The 14,344-nt window shown below is 34.9% G+C and overlaps 1 protein-coding gene across 3 annotated transcripts in view; it reads left to right on the forward strand.

Moving 5' to 3' along the window:
• The window catches only part of LOC308668502 (uncharacterized protein), a 31,369-nt gene that overhangs the window by 10,537 nt on the left and 6,488 nt on the right, over window positions 1-14,344 (forward strand). For all 3 annotated transcript variants that reach the window (XM_081328496.1, XM_081328495.1, XM_081328497.1), the window contains exons 3-10: window positions 2,954-3,029; window positions 4,671-4,802; window positions 6,712-6,835; window positions 7,774-7,834; window positions 7,918-7,964; window positions 9,433-9,508; window positions 9,915-10,016; window positions 10,535-11,386. In XM_081328496.1, the coding sequence (XP_081184622.1) occupies window positions 2,954-3,029; window positions 4,671-4,802; window positions 6,712-6,835; window positions 7,774-7,834; window positions 7,918-7,964; window positions 9,433-9,508; window positions 9,915-10,016; window positions 10,535-11,386 (1,470 nt within the window). The remainder of the gene's footprint in view (window positions 1-2,953; window positions 3,030-4,670; window positions 4,803-6,711; window positions 6,836-7,773; window positions 7,835-7,917; window positions 7,965-9,432; window positions 9,509-9,914; window positions 10,017-10,534; window positions 11,387-14,344) is intronic.

A 14,344-nucleotide genomic window follows, 5' to 3' on the forward strand; every position in this document is an offset into this window, starting at 1 on the left:
GGGTGTATGAAAGCCCTAATAAGCAGGCATATACATAGAATGAAGGCTACTGCTAAGCTTGTAAGCCACCCTGAGTCTTCGGAGAAGGGCAGGATATAAATGGAATTAAAATAAAAATTTAAAAAAAATTAATAAACAGTACCATGTCATTTCCTTGCACATCTTTAACTTTATATCTTACTACTTATTTTTATTTTGATTGCAGGATAAAATAATTGCAAAGTTTAAACAACTATAAGTGAATAATGTACTTCATTTTTATAAATATTCTCATCCAAATATAAACATGCATAATATGACTAAGACTGAAGAATATATTGGATTTTAGTCATTCATATGAAATTTCAGATATATATTGTTGGTGTTCAGCAATCCAAATGAAACGTTACTTCAGCCACACGGTAATTATTGTTGTTTAAAGAGAATTCCATCATTGCTGTGTTTCATCGACTGCTACCTGAGTCTTTCTTTTTTCTTGTTCTCTTTTTAATTTGCTAGGTTTACTCGGCAGCATATAAACATCCTCATAATTAATAAAAATAAATAAAAAAATAAGCGCTGTGGAGAGATTTTTGTGGTTTTGAAAATAAACAATCTGTAACTAGAAGAACTGGTTACTTTTGATAAAAGCAATATTTATGAAGTCTGAAAACCTGCTTAGATGGGCTGGTCCATCACCTCACCCTCTTTGAAAAAGTGGAAAGCAAATAAACAGGCACCACTATTGAAAATTGGTTCAGGTGTTTCCTCTCTCAGGGGCATTAGCATCAAGATCGCTGAGGGAAAGTTCCCTGAAAAGATTAAAAAAAAGAATTCTTAGACCCACAAAAACATTCCAGGAACTTAATTGGCTGAACTCTTTCTTACTTCCCCTCTTATAACTATCACCAAATGTCCTAGAAATATATTAATTACAAAAGAATGGGCAAAAAGAAACTATTCATGAAAACTTCCATATACAGGTGGTCCTTGACTTACAACAGTTTGTTGGGAGAAGTGACTTATGACCATTTTTCACACGACCATTGCAGGATCCCCATGGTCACGTGATCAAAATTCAGACACTTGGCAACTGACTCATATTTATGATGGTTGCGGTGTCCCAGGGTCATGTGATCCCCTTTTGCAACCTCCTGACAAGCCAATGAGGAAGCCAGAGTCACTTAACCATTGTTACTAACTTAACAACAGCAGTGATCCGCTTAACAATTGTGGCAAAGAAGTTCATAAAATGGGGCAAAATTCACTTAGCAACAGAAATTTTGGGCTCAGTTGTGGTCATAAGTTGAATACTACCTGTACATTCTGAGATGATTTAACTCGTAATCTCATCAATCCACAGTCTTTTATTCCAGCCATAACCAGTAGAGTTTCTACTTTGAAATTAATTATCTCACTCAATAGTAATTGTATTATTATTGAGTTGCATTACAGTTCTCACAAATTAGTGCTTTTATTTAATGATTCATTTTTTGTGTTATGCATATGTGTATGTATGTGGTATGGCAGGATTTCCATGTATTACAATCTTGATAAAAAGAATATGTTGTGCATTATGTTAGTTTGGGGCTGCTGCATAAGATCTCAGTTTGCAATAAACATGCTAGAACAGAATGACTTCATTTGATGATACATGTTTTAATAGGTTTCTAAATAGATTAATATAACCTTGCGCTTTTAAATTTTATAAATGTTTTATGTAATATAACCTAGACTTATCAGAAGATAATCTTTTGAGGAAAGAAATTGTTATGTGTAATATATTAAATAACTTTTGCAAATAATTCTGTATTTCCTCCAAGTTTAATTTAAATAAATGTGTCACACCATATATGATGTTACAATATGCATATGCGTTTCTTAGCATTTATTTAAATTAAGGAGGATCTCCATTCTTTTGAACCCAAAGCTAACATGCTATACTAGATTCCACTTATGGAACATGTTTCCTTTCATTGCCTTTGTCCCCATAAAAAAACAAAGGAAATGTAAAAACTGTGAACGTTAGTAGTACCACATTCTGGGTTGTGTTATTGTTGTAAATTAAGTTTGTGTCTGTGTGTGTGAGACCGCACTTGGCTGAGGAACACCTTTCATGAAATACGTGGGCTAGGTGTAGAAGCTGATGAGACCAGACACAAATCCATTGTCTTGAATTTCATTTAAATTGAATATAATTGTTCACCCATATATCTTTTCCCTGATTTGTCACCTTAAGAAATCAAAGATGGCAGAATTCTTGGAAGGGCTTTGGAAACATTGGCCAAGATTTGGGAGGGTTGCTTGTAGCTTTATGTATCACTTGTATATCAAGCAAAACATTAAGGACACATTTTCTTACAGTACTCTAAAATGTGGCTGAAGTCGATGGAGTTTACAAGTGGTTGGATCATGTATTAAGATTTCATGAGATCCAGTGCATTCTTCTATTTACAAAGATAAATAGACCGTGCACTTAAGCTTCCAAAGGCTGATATACGAACCCCACTAGTTTATACCATAGTCAAACTACATACAAACCCATTGTTTAAGCAAAAAAACAAACAAACCCATGCCTAGTTGGGATGGGAGTGTTTGTTTTGCATTACTGTCATTTTCTGAAAACTTAAAAAAGGAGGAGGAGAATTCATTAAACATTTATGCATACTTGCAAAGAGTATGAAAAAGTGTGTGTATATAAGGCCCCTAAGGCTTGGCAACATTGAATTGAGAAATGCATGTAGACTTTTTTTTTAAAAAAATACCAATTTTAGCAGAAACAGTCATTTTGATTGAGGTGGATGAACCCAGTTTCCAGTTCACTATATCTTCTGTAGATTCCGACTCCTAAGTTCTCTTCCCATGAGTGATTGGTTCAGTAATGTGAATTGCTGTATCGGCACTATGATTTTCTGTAAAATATTGTCATATTTTTTTAACATTTCTATATTTAAATGTGTCTTCTTTTTATTAGATGGAGGAATGTATCACCAGTTGGACAACCTATACCAGGAACTCGATTCATTGCTTTTAAAGTACCCTTAAAAGGAGTATGTATACAACTATTTCTATGAAGTTATATTAACTACAAAAGGAAATCAATACAGGAAGATTCATTTTATATAATCAATGTCTGACTATAAATAGAATCGGTGCAATACTACAGATTCAGTTCTAAAGAGATGTTTCAAAGTATACTGGCCAAAAATGTAACACCCTTGTAGTTACGTTTGAACCCCTGGACAGCTAACTATTAACTTTCCCTTCAGAGGATAAATGCCTTTAATGTACTATTAAATAAGACCAATTACACTATATGGTTTTCACACAGTCCCTCGATGTCACCAATTACACTAATACTCCATAGTTTGGTCGGCATTTATTTTAATGAGGGAACCATATCTTTCCTCAGTTTTTTAAAATCTAATAAACTTACAGTTTGATACTCTTTGACATTAAATAGCTAACCTTCAATTCCATGTTTGCGCATTTTTCCTATGATCAAATTTATTCAGAATATTGCACAAAATTCCCTCTAATTCACCCCCTGGTTCTTCCATTATTGTCTTTCACCGAAATATAACATGCAGCAATCCCCACGCTGTCACCAAACAATGGATTTCTGCTTTCAAATAACACCCACAGCAACCTCAATGACATCAATTCATAGTTTTTGCATACATTATAAAACTTTTCACTAATAATTAAACCTGTATTTTCATGCACATATTCATCAACTTCACTTCAAGCACTTCAATGTCAAGGTACTTTTAATTAGATCCTAGTACATTTCCCCCCATTTTACTTTTACAAACATATTTAGTTTTCTTTTTATTTCATTTAGTTTGTTTATGCATAAGCTTGCATTTACACACATATGCGTGTACACATATGCTGTACATTTACTCCTCTTACATTTTTATTCAAGTAACTTAGCCTTTGCTTGCTCATTAAAGCCGATGAAAAGGTTCACATCTGAATTAATTTGAAAACATAATAGGTGAAACACATTTTTTCTAATTTGAATAGCACTGTTCCTAGTTCTAATATTTATGTTCCTCAAAAATGGAAGAAAGGGTGTTTCTGTTTGCTGTGTATTTATTTATTAAATTTTAAATTTATTAAATGTATTTATTTATTAAATTAAATCTTATTGTTGAAGCAACTTTGTGTCTGACAAATAGTAATGTCTAAGAATATACAGAGTTATACATGGTGAAATATACTTCAAAATGATGGAAATGCCAACATAAAAGACGTTTACTTCACAATACCTACTCTGCCTAGACACTGCTTACCGACTTCTCTGTAGAACAAGTAACTTCACTTATTCATGTTTAATTCAGAATCATGGCATTGGATGAATGCTTTCAGAGTCTGCATTTGTTTAATATGGGATATAAAATATGAAATATTTATTATTGTCATCCCTATACTAGCCTGTGGTAAAAGAATATACAGTATACAACTAGAGTAAAAAGAAAAACAACTTCAGTCCTCAAAAGGACTGCTAGCTGTTCTATTTATTTTTAAATAAATTATTTATTTGCTTAGAAATTACCTGATGGTTATGAATGCTTATGTTTTGTTTTCAATTTAACTATTTTTTAAAAAAAATAATGAGTCAGATTTTTCTATCTGCATAAGAATATCTTTCCCTACTGTACTTACTTTTCCCCCCTGCATCCTAGGTAATCAATCATCGACTTACACCAACTCAAAAGTTTACACCAAAAGATCTGATTGCTGCAGTGAAAGCTTTCAATATGGAACTTGGTTTAATCATTGATTTAACATATACAACAAGATACTATGATATCAAGGTAATAGTAAATTAGTATTTGCTGGGGTTAATAAAAACATTTGGGCCATGTTTTTCCCCCAATAATGATATAGAAATAGTTAAAGTTGTTATGGAATGTTTCAGTCTTCAGCATCAGAGGAACTGTTCTATAATAAAGGCAATGCCTTGCTGGAAATGAACCCACCCACCTGGGAGAAAGCCTGCTGAAAGTTAATAGGCATGAGAGAGACAGTAGGTATTCTGTATAGCAGAGATCCTCAAACCCTAGTCCATGGCTCAGTACCAGTCTGCAGCCCATTGGGAACTGGCCACGCAAGTGGCGGGCAAGCTTATGAAGCTCCATTTGGGCACAAACCCATCTTTTCCTCCCCCACCATCGCTGCTGCTGCCGTTGCCAATCCACACAGCCAGAAAGGTTGGGGATCGCCACTCCACAGCATCCTCAACTTTATGGAATGATCTTCCCCAAGGAATGTACACAGCACTCGCCTTGTTGCAGATCTGTAGTCTGGTTATAATAAATTTATTCCCAAGTTGTTTTGGGCTCACCTGGCTGACTCTGGATGCTGATCATGGTTTATAACTTAGCCTTTATTTTGTGTGTGTGTTTTTTTTAAAAAAAATTATATTCATATGAATTTAGTTATTTCCTAATAGGTTTTTATGTTTACTTAATGTGGTGAATGACTCAAAGTCCCTTCAATTTGGGGTAGGTTGTAAGTAGTACAGGAAAAGGAGGAAGTTTAAAAGGAAAAAAAAGGGGAATGCATTATGCTAGTTAATGGTACTATGTCATCCATGTCAAACATGTTTTGCAAAGTACAATGAGATATATCCTTTCTTGAGAGCTTAGAGCTTGGTATATGATACAAATTGAAGCAAAAGATAGATGCACTAGGATTTTGGAATGAAAAATATTGTAATACTAGATTGCCGCACGCAGAACTGGAAGCACCCTAGAGAGAAAGATGCACTTTGTGTCATGTAACTTCCCTAGAAGCTGGAAAAAATACACATTAAAACACAAATCACAGAGAAGAAAATCACCAATACTTCACAAACAAAAAAGGCAATGCTATACGGTAGCCCTTCACTTACCACCACAATTTTATTTATTTTATTTATTATTTATTTTAATCCCATTTATATCCCGCCCTTCTCCGAAGACTCAGGGCGGCTTACAATCTAAGCACAAATGAAATTGAGCCCCAAACTTCCAATGCTAAGCAAGGAAGTTGTTAAGTGAGTTTTGTCCCCATTTTCTTGCACAATCGTTAAGTGAATCACTGCAATTGTTAACTTAGAACACACTCATTAAATGAATCTGGCTTCTGAGTTTGCTTGTCAGAAGGTCGCAAAAGGTGATCACATGACCTGGGAACATTGCAAACCATCATAAATATGAGCCATTACCAAGCGTCCAAATTTTGATCATGTAACTATGGGGATGCTGCAATGGTCATAAGTGTGAGAAACGGTCATAAATCATTCTTTTCATTGCTGTTGTTAACTTTGAATGGTTGTATGGTTGTTAGTTGAGGACTAATATTAAAAGGAATTTCAAGTGACATCAGAGTGGGATCATGATAACACTTAAAACCAATACACTAGCCATGCTGTCACATCCACAGTACAACAGTTTTGCTTTATTCAAAGGTGCTCTCACTACCAGAATTCCTATTAAATATTGGAATGAGGTGAGGAAGAAAAAATTGTAAAGATCTCCATCATAGAAGTTACATTGAGTTTCGTCTTTGGAGGTCAACTTGTACTAATATAAATTGAGATTGCTGCAACATAAAAAAGTAGGATTATTCACTTAATGCCACTGTGCACTTAATTTTGAATATTAAAATACTGAATCTTAGAGATATATAGTAATCAATTACTATTTTAACTGTAGTATTTGTTCATCTTTTCATTGCTAGGATTTGCCCAAAAGTATGGAGTATAAGAAACTTTTTACTGTAGGACTTGAAGTCCCAGATGATCCTACTATTCTACAGTTTAAAAAATGGGTCAGAAAATTCCTGTGGGAAAATGCAGACAATGGTAAATAACAGCCTTTATAATTTCATACTAGAGAGCCAGAACAATTGGAATTTGGGCAGATAGGTTGGGTATCAGATAGGAATAATTACCCTTATATGTCCATATTATTCTAATTCAGAAACATCAAACATAGCCTGAGGTAGGTTTCTACATTCTACACAGAAGATGGAATGGGGTGTCTTGCACCCACATGGTTATAAAAGAGTGCTACTCTCTACCTAATATACAGGTAATCCTCAACTTATGACCTGACAATAACAGTTGCAAATCATAAAGTGGGTCCTCACATAACCAACCTGATTATATTACTTTTTTTAATTTGCAGTGGTCGTTAAGCAAACATGGCAGTTGTAAAGCTAACATTGTGGACATTAAACAAATCAATTATACTCTATGGGCTGTTTTTTGCCAGTAACCAGGAGTAACACCAGTTTCTGGCAACACTGTCATAAATATGCAGTGCTTCAAGTGGCCATAAATGCGGGCCAGTTGCCAAATGCCCAAAATGCAATCACGTGATTGCAGGGTGGGGCAAGTTGTAAGGAGCTTTGCGGGGATCTGTTGTAACTTTGAACAGTTGCTAAGTCAAAGACTACCCAAACTGCATGCCAATTAACAAAGCTGTCACCTCTAGTGTCAACTTTAATAGCATAAAACACCTGTTAACCAAAGAAAAAGCCAGCTTAAGACTTAGACCACCCCTGTCACAATCTAAGAATTCGTTGGTCCTATCAGTTTTGCCTCTTCTTGATCACGTATATGCAGCAGAGGTCGCACAACCTGCCCCCAAATTCCCATTTTTTTTCCAGTTCTGAATCAAAGTTTCAGAGAAATGTAATTGCACAGATCTACTAAAGAGCATTACAAAAACACCCTTCTTTATATCATGCATTAACATATGTTTGCATTGTTTAATTTTCATTTTGCTTTTCCAATAGAGAAACTCATTGGAGTACACTGTACTAATGGAATTAATAGAACAGGTTACCTTATATGCAGGTAAGTGTCACAGCAAACATTAAATAATTACTTTCACTACAATGATAATTTGGTCATCCATAATTGTATTTATGTTTCTTTAGATATCTTATTGATGTTGAAGGTTGGGATCCAGAAACCGCAATCCAAGGTATTTGCGTGCCATTTTAACAGAATCCCAAGTTATGCAATACTGTTTGGTTGAATGAGCTGTTGTAACGGAGAACCAACATACCACTTCCCAAAGTATCACATGTGAACTGAAAAATTTTCTCCCCTGCTTTTGTTCTCAGGCTCATAACACAAAAATGTGCTTCATGGAATTCCAGCAGGATTTCCATACTGGAAATGGATATGGCCTCCCTTCCTATATTTGAATGAAAGCACTTTGCACTTGTATAATAAAAGGAGAAGTGTTTCATATAATTTCTTTAGGTAGTCCAGACCTAATACTGCTTGCAGTTTTTCTGGAAAGTTGACTTTGTGGCATTGTCTCCTTGCAAAAATGCCTAGTGAATAAGCAATTCACTTACCATAGGTAATCCTTGACTTACAACAGTTCGTTTACTGACAGCTCATAGTTACAACACTGAAGTTACTTATGACCATATTTCACACTTATGACTGCTGCGGCATCCCCATGCTCACGTGATCAAAATTCAAACATTTGGCAACTAACTCATATCTATGAGGGTTTCAGTGTCCCAGGGTCATATGATCCCCTTTCGCAACCTTCTGACAAGCCAGAAGTCAATGGGAAAGCCAGATTCACTTAACAACCTTATTATTAACTTAATAACTACAGTAATTCACTTAACAACTGTGGCAGGAAAAGTCATAAAATGCGACAAAACTCAATAAATGTCTCACTTAGCAACAGAAATTTTGGGCTGAATTGTGTTCATAAGTTGAGGTCTACCTGTACATTAGTCTCTATATTTATTATATATTTATTGACTTGTCAAAATCATGGTCCTGTGGCTGACATACAAGAAATGTTCATAGCAATGGATAAGTTTTGTGATTGAAAAAGAAGTATATATAGGACTCCAGTGAGAGGCATTGGCTAGTTTTGGATGCAATAGCAAACAATTTATTTTAGAAGCAGAGATTGTAGGAAGAAAAAATTTTCTTTCTCTCTTGGTGGTACAAAGAGGAAATCCAAATATATATAGTTTCAAGTCACTGCAGTTACTATGACAACGTTTTCAATATTCTTCTTTCTGATAACCATTTCCACTTAACTGGGGCAAATTCCAGGAAGTTTCAATTTACTGTTAAATAAGAACTTTGGCTAAGTTTAGTAACAATTAATATTAAGTACAATCTTTGCTTGTGCTTAAGTAGAAAAAAATATTTTTGGGAAGAGGAGGAGGTGTACAAAGTCTTGTTCCCGATTTGCTATGCTCAGCTGATAGGAACATTTATATGAGAACCATCCTGTTGCAGTTGTGGTTTTGAAAGAGTTATTTCTGGTATCAGCATATTATTAAAATTCTAAAAAAAACTGAAGTCAGATTCTAGAATTACGTGCTGCTATTCAACTTTTCTTCAACAGTCTTGTCCATTTTTCACTGAGAGCAGTTTTCACATAACTAATGTTCTTGCCACCTGTTTAGCTTTTGGAGAAGCACGTGGTCACCATATGGATGGTCATATATATTTGACAGATCTTAAAACTCAGCCAATGAGAAGGTGAGTCAAGTCCTATTCTTGTTGAGTATGTTCCATTTCTGTTCTGACACATTTTAAATAAGCTTCAGTGTTTATTTTTTTCTGAATTTGATCACAACAGGCAGAATAATCATTGCCTTTTTAAACATTTTATAAAGAGGCACCAAATATACAGCTTGGTAAAGTGGAAAACAAATAGTGAACCCTAAAAGATTTCTGATATGCTGACTGAAAATACCTACAAGAGTACAGCCGTTTCAGGGAGAGACTATACAAAAAGTATCCTATAATCAATAGAATTATGCTATAAATCCTGCTGAGAACTTCTCCCTTCTTTCACTGGAAATAGTGTAATCACACTATTTTTGTCTTTTTTCATTGTATCCTCAGCAGAAAATGTGTTATATTCTCTTTTGAAATTCCTTAGCAACCTGGGGATGAATATGTGGGATGCTGATGGAGATATTATGCCACCGCCAAATGATATAGATGGACATATTGATCGATTTTCAAATGAAGAATATTCCAGGTAACTGCCAAAAATGTATTCGTCTTCATGTGGTAGGAGGAATGTATAAATCTTGACTTGTATAATTCCACATACTTTATTCAACCCTGATGGAATAGTAAATATTTTTGAACATGTTAAAAACATTAATGTACTCATCCTCAAGCTTTATTTCATTTTTTTCACATTGATATTAGTAGTACAGAAAACTGTAAGCAGGGACATGGGTCAAAGGTAAGAAATCTCATTGCTCCATTTTTTGCAGTTTCCTTTTGGTTAGCTGGAATCCTTACTGACCACTCACCAGCTTTCTCAGTGTACCAACCTCAGCAGGAAAGAGAGGCTTTCATAGCCAAGTTCAAAATGCAGGGGAGTGAGAATTAGACCCTATGCATAAGTATATTTACATGTACCATATGGGTCAGAGAAGATGTTCAATAAGGGCAAATTAAATTCTAAAATATTTTGAGAAATTTACATTTGTCCTTTTATAATTTGTTTTTCTTAATCTATACTATCACTTAATTTTTTCCTAACAGGCCTAGTAAAAGACCAAGAGATTATGATGATAGCCCCAATGATTTTCCAGAACATATCCGATTGAGAGAATTTGATTTTATTAATAAGGGTCCTGGGCAACGTCGAAGACCATATCATGATCACCGTTTTCATGATGACATCCAGCCACTGCCACAAATGAGACAAAGGCATTTCGCTGATCACCAGTTTCATGATGAGTACCAAGAAGAAATGCAGATTAAAGATTTAAAATTTAGTACAAGAGGATCAAGAGACAGATTTCAATCTTTTCAAGACCACCAGCTTGATAATGACTTTACAGGAAATGTATCAGGTGGAGAGATTAATATGGACTGTAGTCAAAGGCATAAACATTTTACTGACACTCCTTGTTATAACTATAGATCGACAGATAACCAGCTTAGTGGAGGGCGAGGACAAAGACGAAGACCATTTTACAATCGGCAGTCTAGTGATGATTTTCAGTTACCCTTGCAGGTCAAAAATCAGTTGTTCCTAAACAAGAGACCTATGGAAAGACTAAGACTGTTTAAGAACTGTCCTGTTCATGATGATGTCCAGCCACCTGTGGAAGATTTTGAGTATGTTGCTAGGGAGTGTGGACAAAGAATTGTACCTTTTCTTGACCAGCAGCATTACAGTGAATTACGAAGAAAATTGTCATTAGAACATTTTGATGATGAAGATTCGAATGGAAGAAGTAGACCATTCCATGATAATCAGTCATACTGTGATTTTAATGAGAAGTCACAGATGCAAGATTTCCAAAACGGGGGACCTAAACAAAGGCTGAATTCTTTTAATGATCATTCAACTCACACTAATGAGTCATACGAGGAATATTCTGAAAGGTGAGAAGAATTATTGATTAGCTTCAATAATATTACATTATTGGTTCATTTTTTCTTTTGCAACAAGTTTTTAACTGGCAAACCTGACTATCATACGAATCAATGAAACAGGCATCATTGCCTTTTAATTTGTTACTAATAGTTTGAATTACATTTATGCAGAGCCAGATGTAGATTTTTTTATGCATTTCTGTAAATCCATTCGTACTAGCTAGCTTACACTTTTGATATATGATTATACTAATGGAACTGGCAACCATGGTATAAACATGGTCCTTGGCCTACGACCACAATTGAGCCCAAAATGTCTGTTGCGAAGCTAAGCAAGACATTTGTTAAGTGAGTTTTGCCTCATCTCATGAGTTTTGCCTCATTTTACAACCTTTCCTATCACAGTTGTTAAATGAATAACTTCAGTTGTTAAGTGAGTAACATGGTTGTTAAGTACCTCTAGCTTCACCATTAACTTTGCTTGTCAGAAGGTCTCAAGACATGATCACATGATCCTGGGACATTGTAACTGTCATAAAGATGAGTCAGTTGCCAAGCGTCTGAATTTGATTACTTGACCATGGATATGCTGCAACGGTTGTAAGTGTGGAAAACAGTTGTGAGCCACTTTTTCCAGTGCCGTTGTATCTTTGAATCGTCACTAAATGAACTATTGTTAAGTCAAGGACTACCTGTATACTGTAGGTGCTTTCAACTTAAATGGAAAACTAAATATTACTGTGAATTTTAAATTAAATGAAAGAAAGAAAAAAACATATATGTTGGGTATCTGTGAGAACAGATCTGCATTATTCTGATAGCAGACTTGAATGAATGGGTGGGAATAAGATAACAATATAGAAACAATAATTGGTCTTTTTGGACATCCACAAATTAATGAAAATGGTGGCTTAGTATCCGTTTTGTAAAATATCTCCTTGCTTAATACTTAAGCATAAACCTGTTAATACATACAAATAAAAAAGGAATGAATATAATTGAAATAGCTGACTGCTTTGATTATGTTGAAAATTTAACAATAAAGAATGGTAAGGGGTGATTCTAAATGCGGGAGAGACCACTAGATAGTAGGATGAAGAGTGACTTTGGGAGGAAGTGGATGTGAAAAGAGGAGTAGAACAACTACAGACAGTATTTTAAAATAAGTTATATGTGCAATGATTATTACTGCAAAACGATGAAAATGTTGTTTAGTGTCCATGTAGAGAAAAAGATTGTCGTAAAGAATGTAGTTGAAGGCAAGGAATAATTGTTTTGGAAGAGTGAAGAAGGTTAAACCAGGATCTTGGACATCAGAGTAGAATTAGAAATAAAAGTGATGGAATTAGTGGGAGTGAAACTGAAACAAGACTATTGCAAGGAATATTGTATTCTAGAGTTTGTATGATCATGATGCATCAAAAAATGAAGTTGAAACAATTGCTGTAAATGTCAGTATTCAAGAAAGGGGAATGAAAGGGAAATTAAAATACTGGCTCAGGAATTCTGGGAGTTGAAGTCCATGAGTCATAAAAGAGCCAAGGTTGCCTACCCCTGGACTACACTAATGTTGGATTTAACTTGAGGTGAATTGGAGAGGAAGGGAAGGGAAGATTGATGGCTATGCAGATACAGACTACACATGAGTCAGATTACAAGTACCCTATAACAATTGTAATGTGTTAAAAACCCATTGTTGAGAGCTTCTGAGCCTGGAACCCTTGGGTGTGAGTTCAACAATTTCTCACTTGATGATGCTGTTTAATTCTACTTTTTCTCATTAGTCACTTTGAGATCTGCTACGGAAGATCCTGGAAAGTTGAAATGCTCTGATACTACTTTAGCTTTGTTTTGAGTTTTGATGTCAAATTATTTTGCGCAGAGATTGTCCTAATAGAATCCAGAGGAGCATTTCTGGAAGATGATGGCACATGGTATGGATAGGATAGATACAGATGGCATAACTGAAGAAATGTTTAAATATGAATGTGCTTTGCTTACAAAACCAACTGTGCCTGGGAATTGGTTTCATTCTAGCATCCTGCCAGAGATTTGAACCCTGCTGTCTTTTAAATGAGCTCTAAAATCTTGGCTCTTTTCCCAGACTTTGGGCAAAGGTGGGATGTGGCCTCCCTGTGTGAAGAAGAGCTTTGTATCTGTTCTATGTCTGTCTTCCTTTTTTGTTTTTGTTGTCTGGTGTTATTTCTTTTTTTGGTTTTAAATTTTTGCACCACCAGAATCACTGAAGTTCAAGTTACAAAATCTAAATTATTTATAAACAAATAACTAAATAAAATGTAAGAATAAATGGAATACTTAGTACAAAATTCAGCATCTAGCAAAGAGTAAGAAGAGATGTGTTACGTCTCTTTGGTTGTGTAACGTATTCATGGATTTATAAGGAATGCTTGTGAAGATGCAGATGTGCTAATTGGGGACATAAAAATCAGGGAAATTTTATAGGCAGAAAAATGCCTTGTTGTTGAGATCCTGTATAATTTGTAGCTAATGTTAGGTAGGCCTGGAGGAACATTGTCCATGGGGTCGGACACGACTTTGCAGCTAACAACAACAATGTTAGGTAAATAGTGTGATGCAATAAGATGTAACTAAAAATTATGGTATTAATTACCAAGTAAGCTTTGGAGTGAATGACTGCAAACTATACCTAAATGTAGAAAAAATGCAGGTAGATGAATTTGTAATCTTTGCTGGAATGTTTTGAAAAGATAGGGAAATGAAAAACTGTTAAGACATGCAATTACTACTAGAAAGGTGATGAGAAGTATGTGATCTGTTATGAAAATATTTATTGGAAACTGTCCATAACAGAAGAAACATAAAGGTTGAATGGAATGGGAATACGTTACTGAGGTTACATGGTAAAAACATGAACAGGAATGAATGGGTACTGGATTGATGTGGATTGACTACTAAACTGAATTACCAGTATGAAAGAAACATGTT

This window comes from Vipera berus (genome assembly GCF_964194415.1).
Source record: "Vipera berus genome assembly, chromosome: 5".
NCBI lineage: Eukaryota > Metazoa > Chordata > Lepidosauria > Squamata > Viperidae > Vipera > Vipera berus.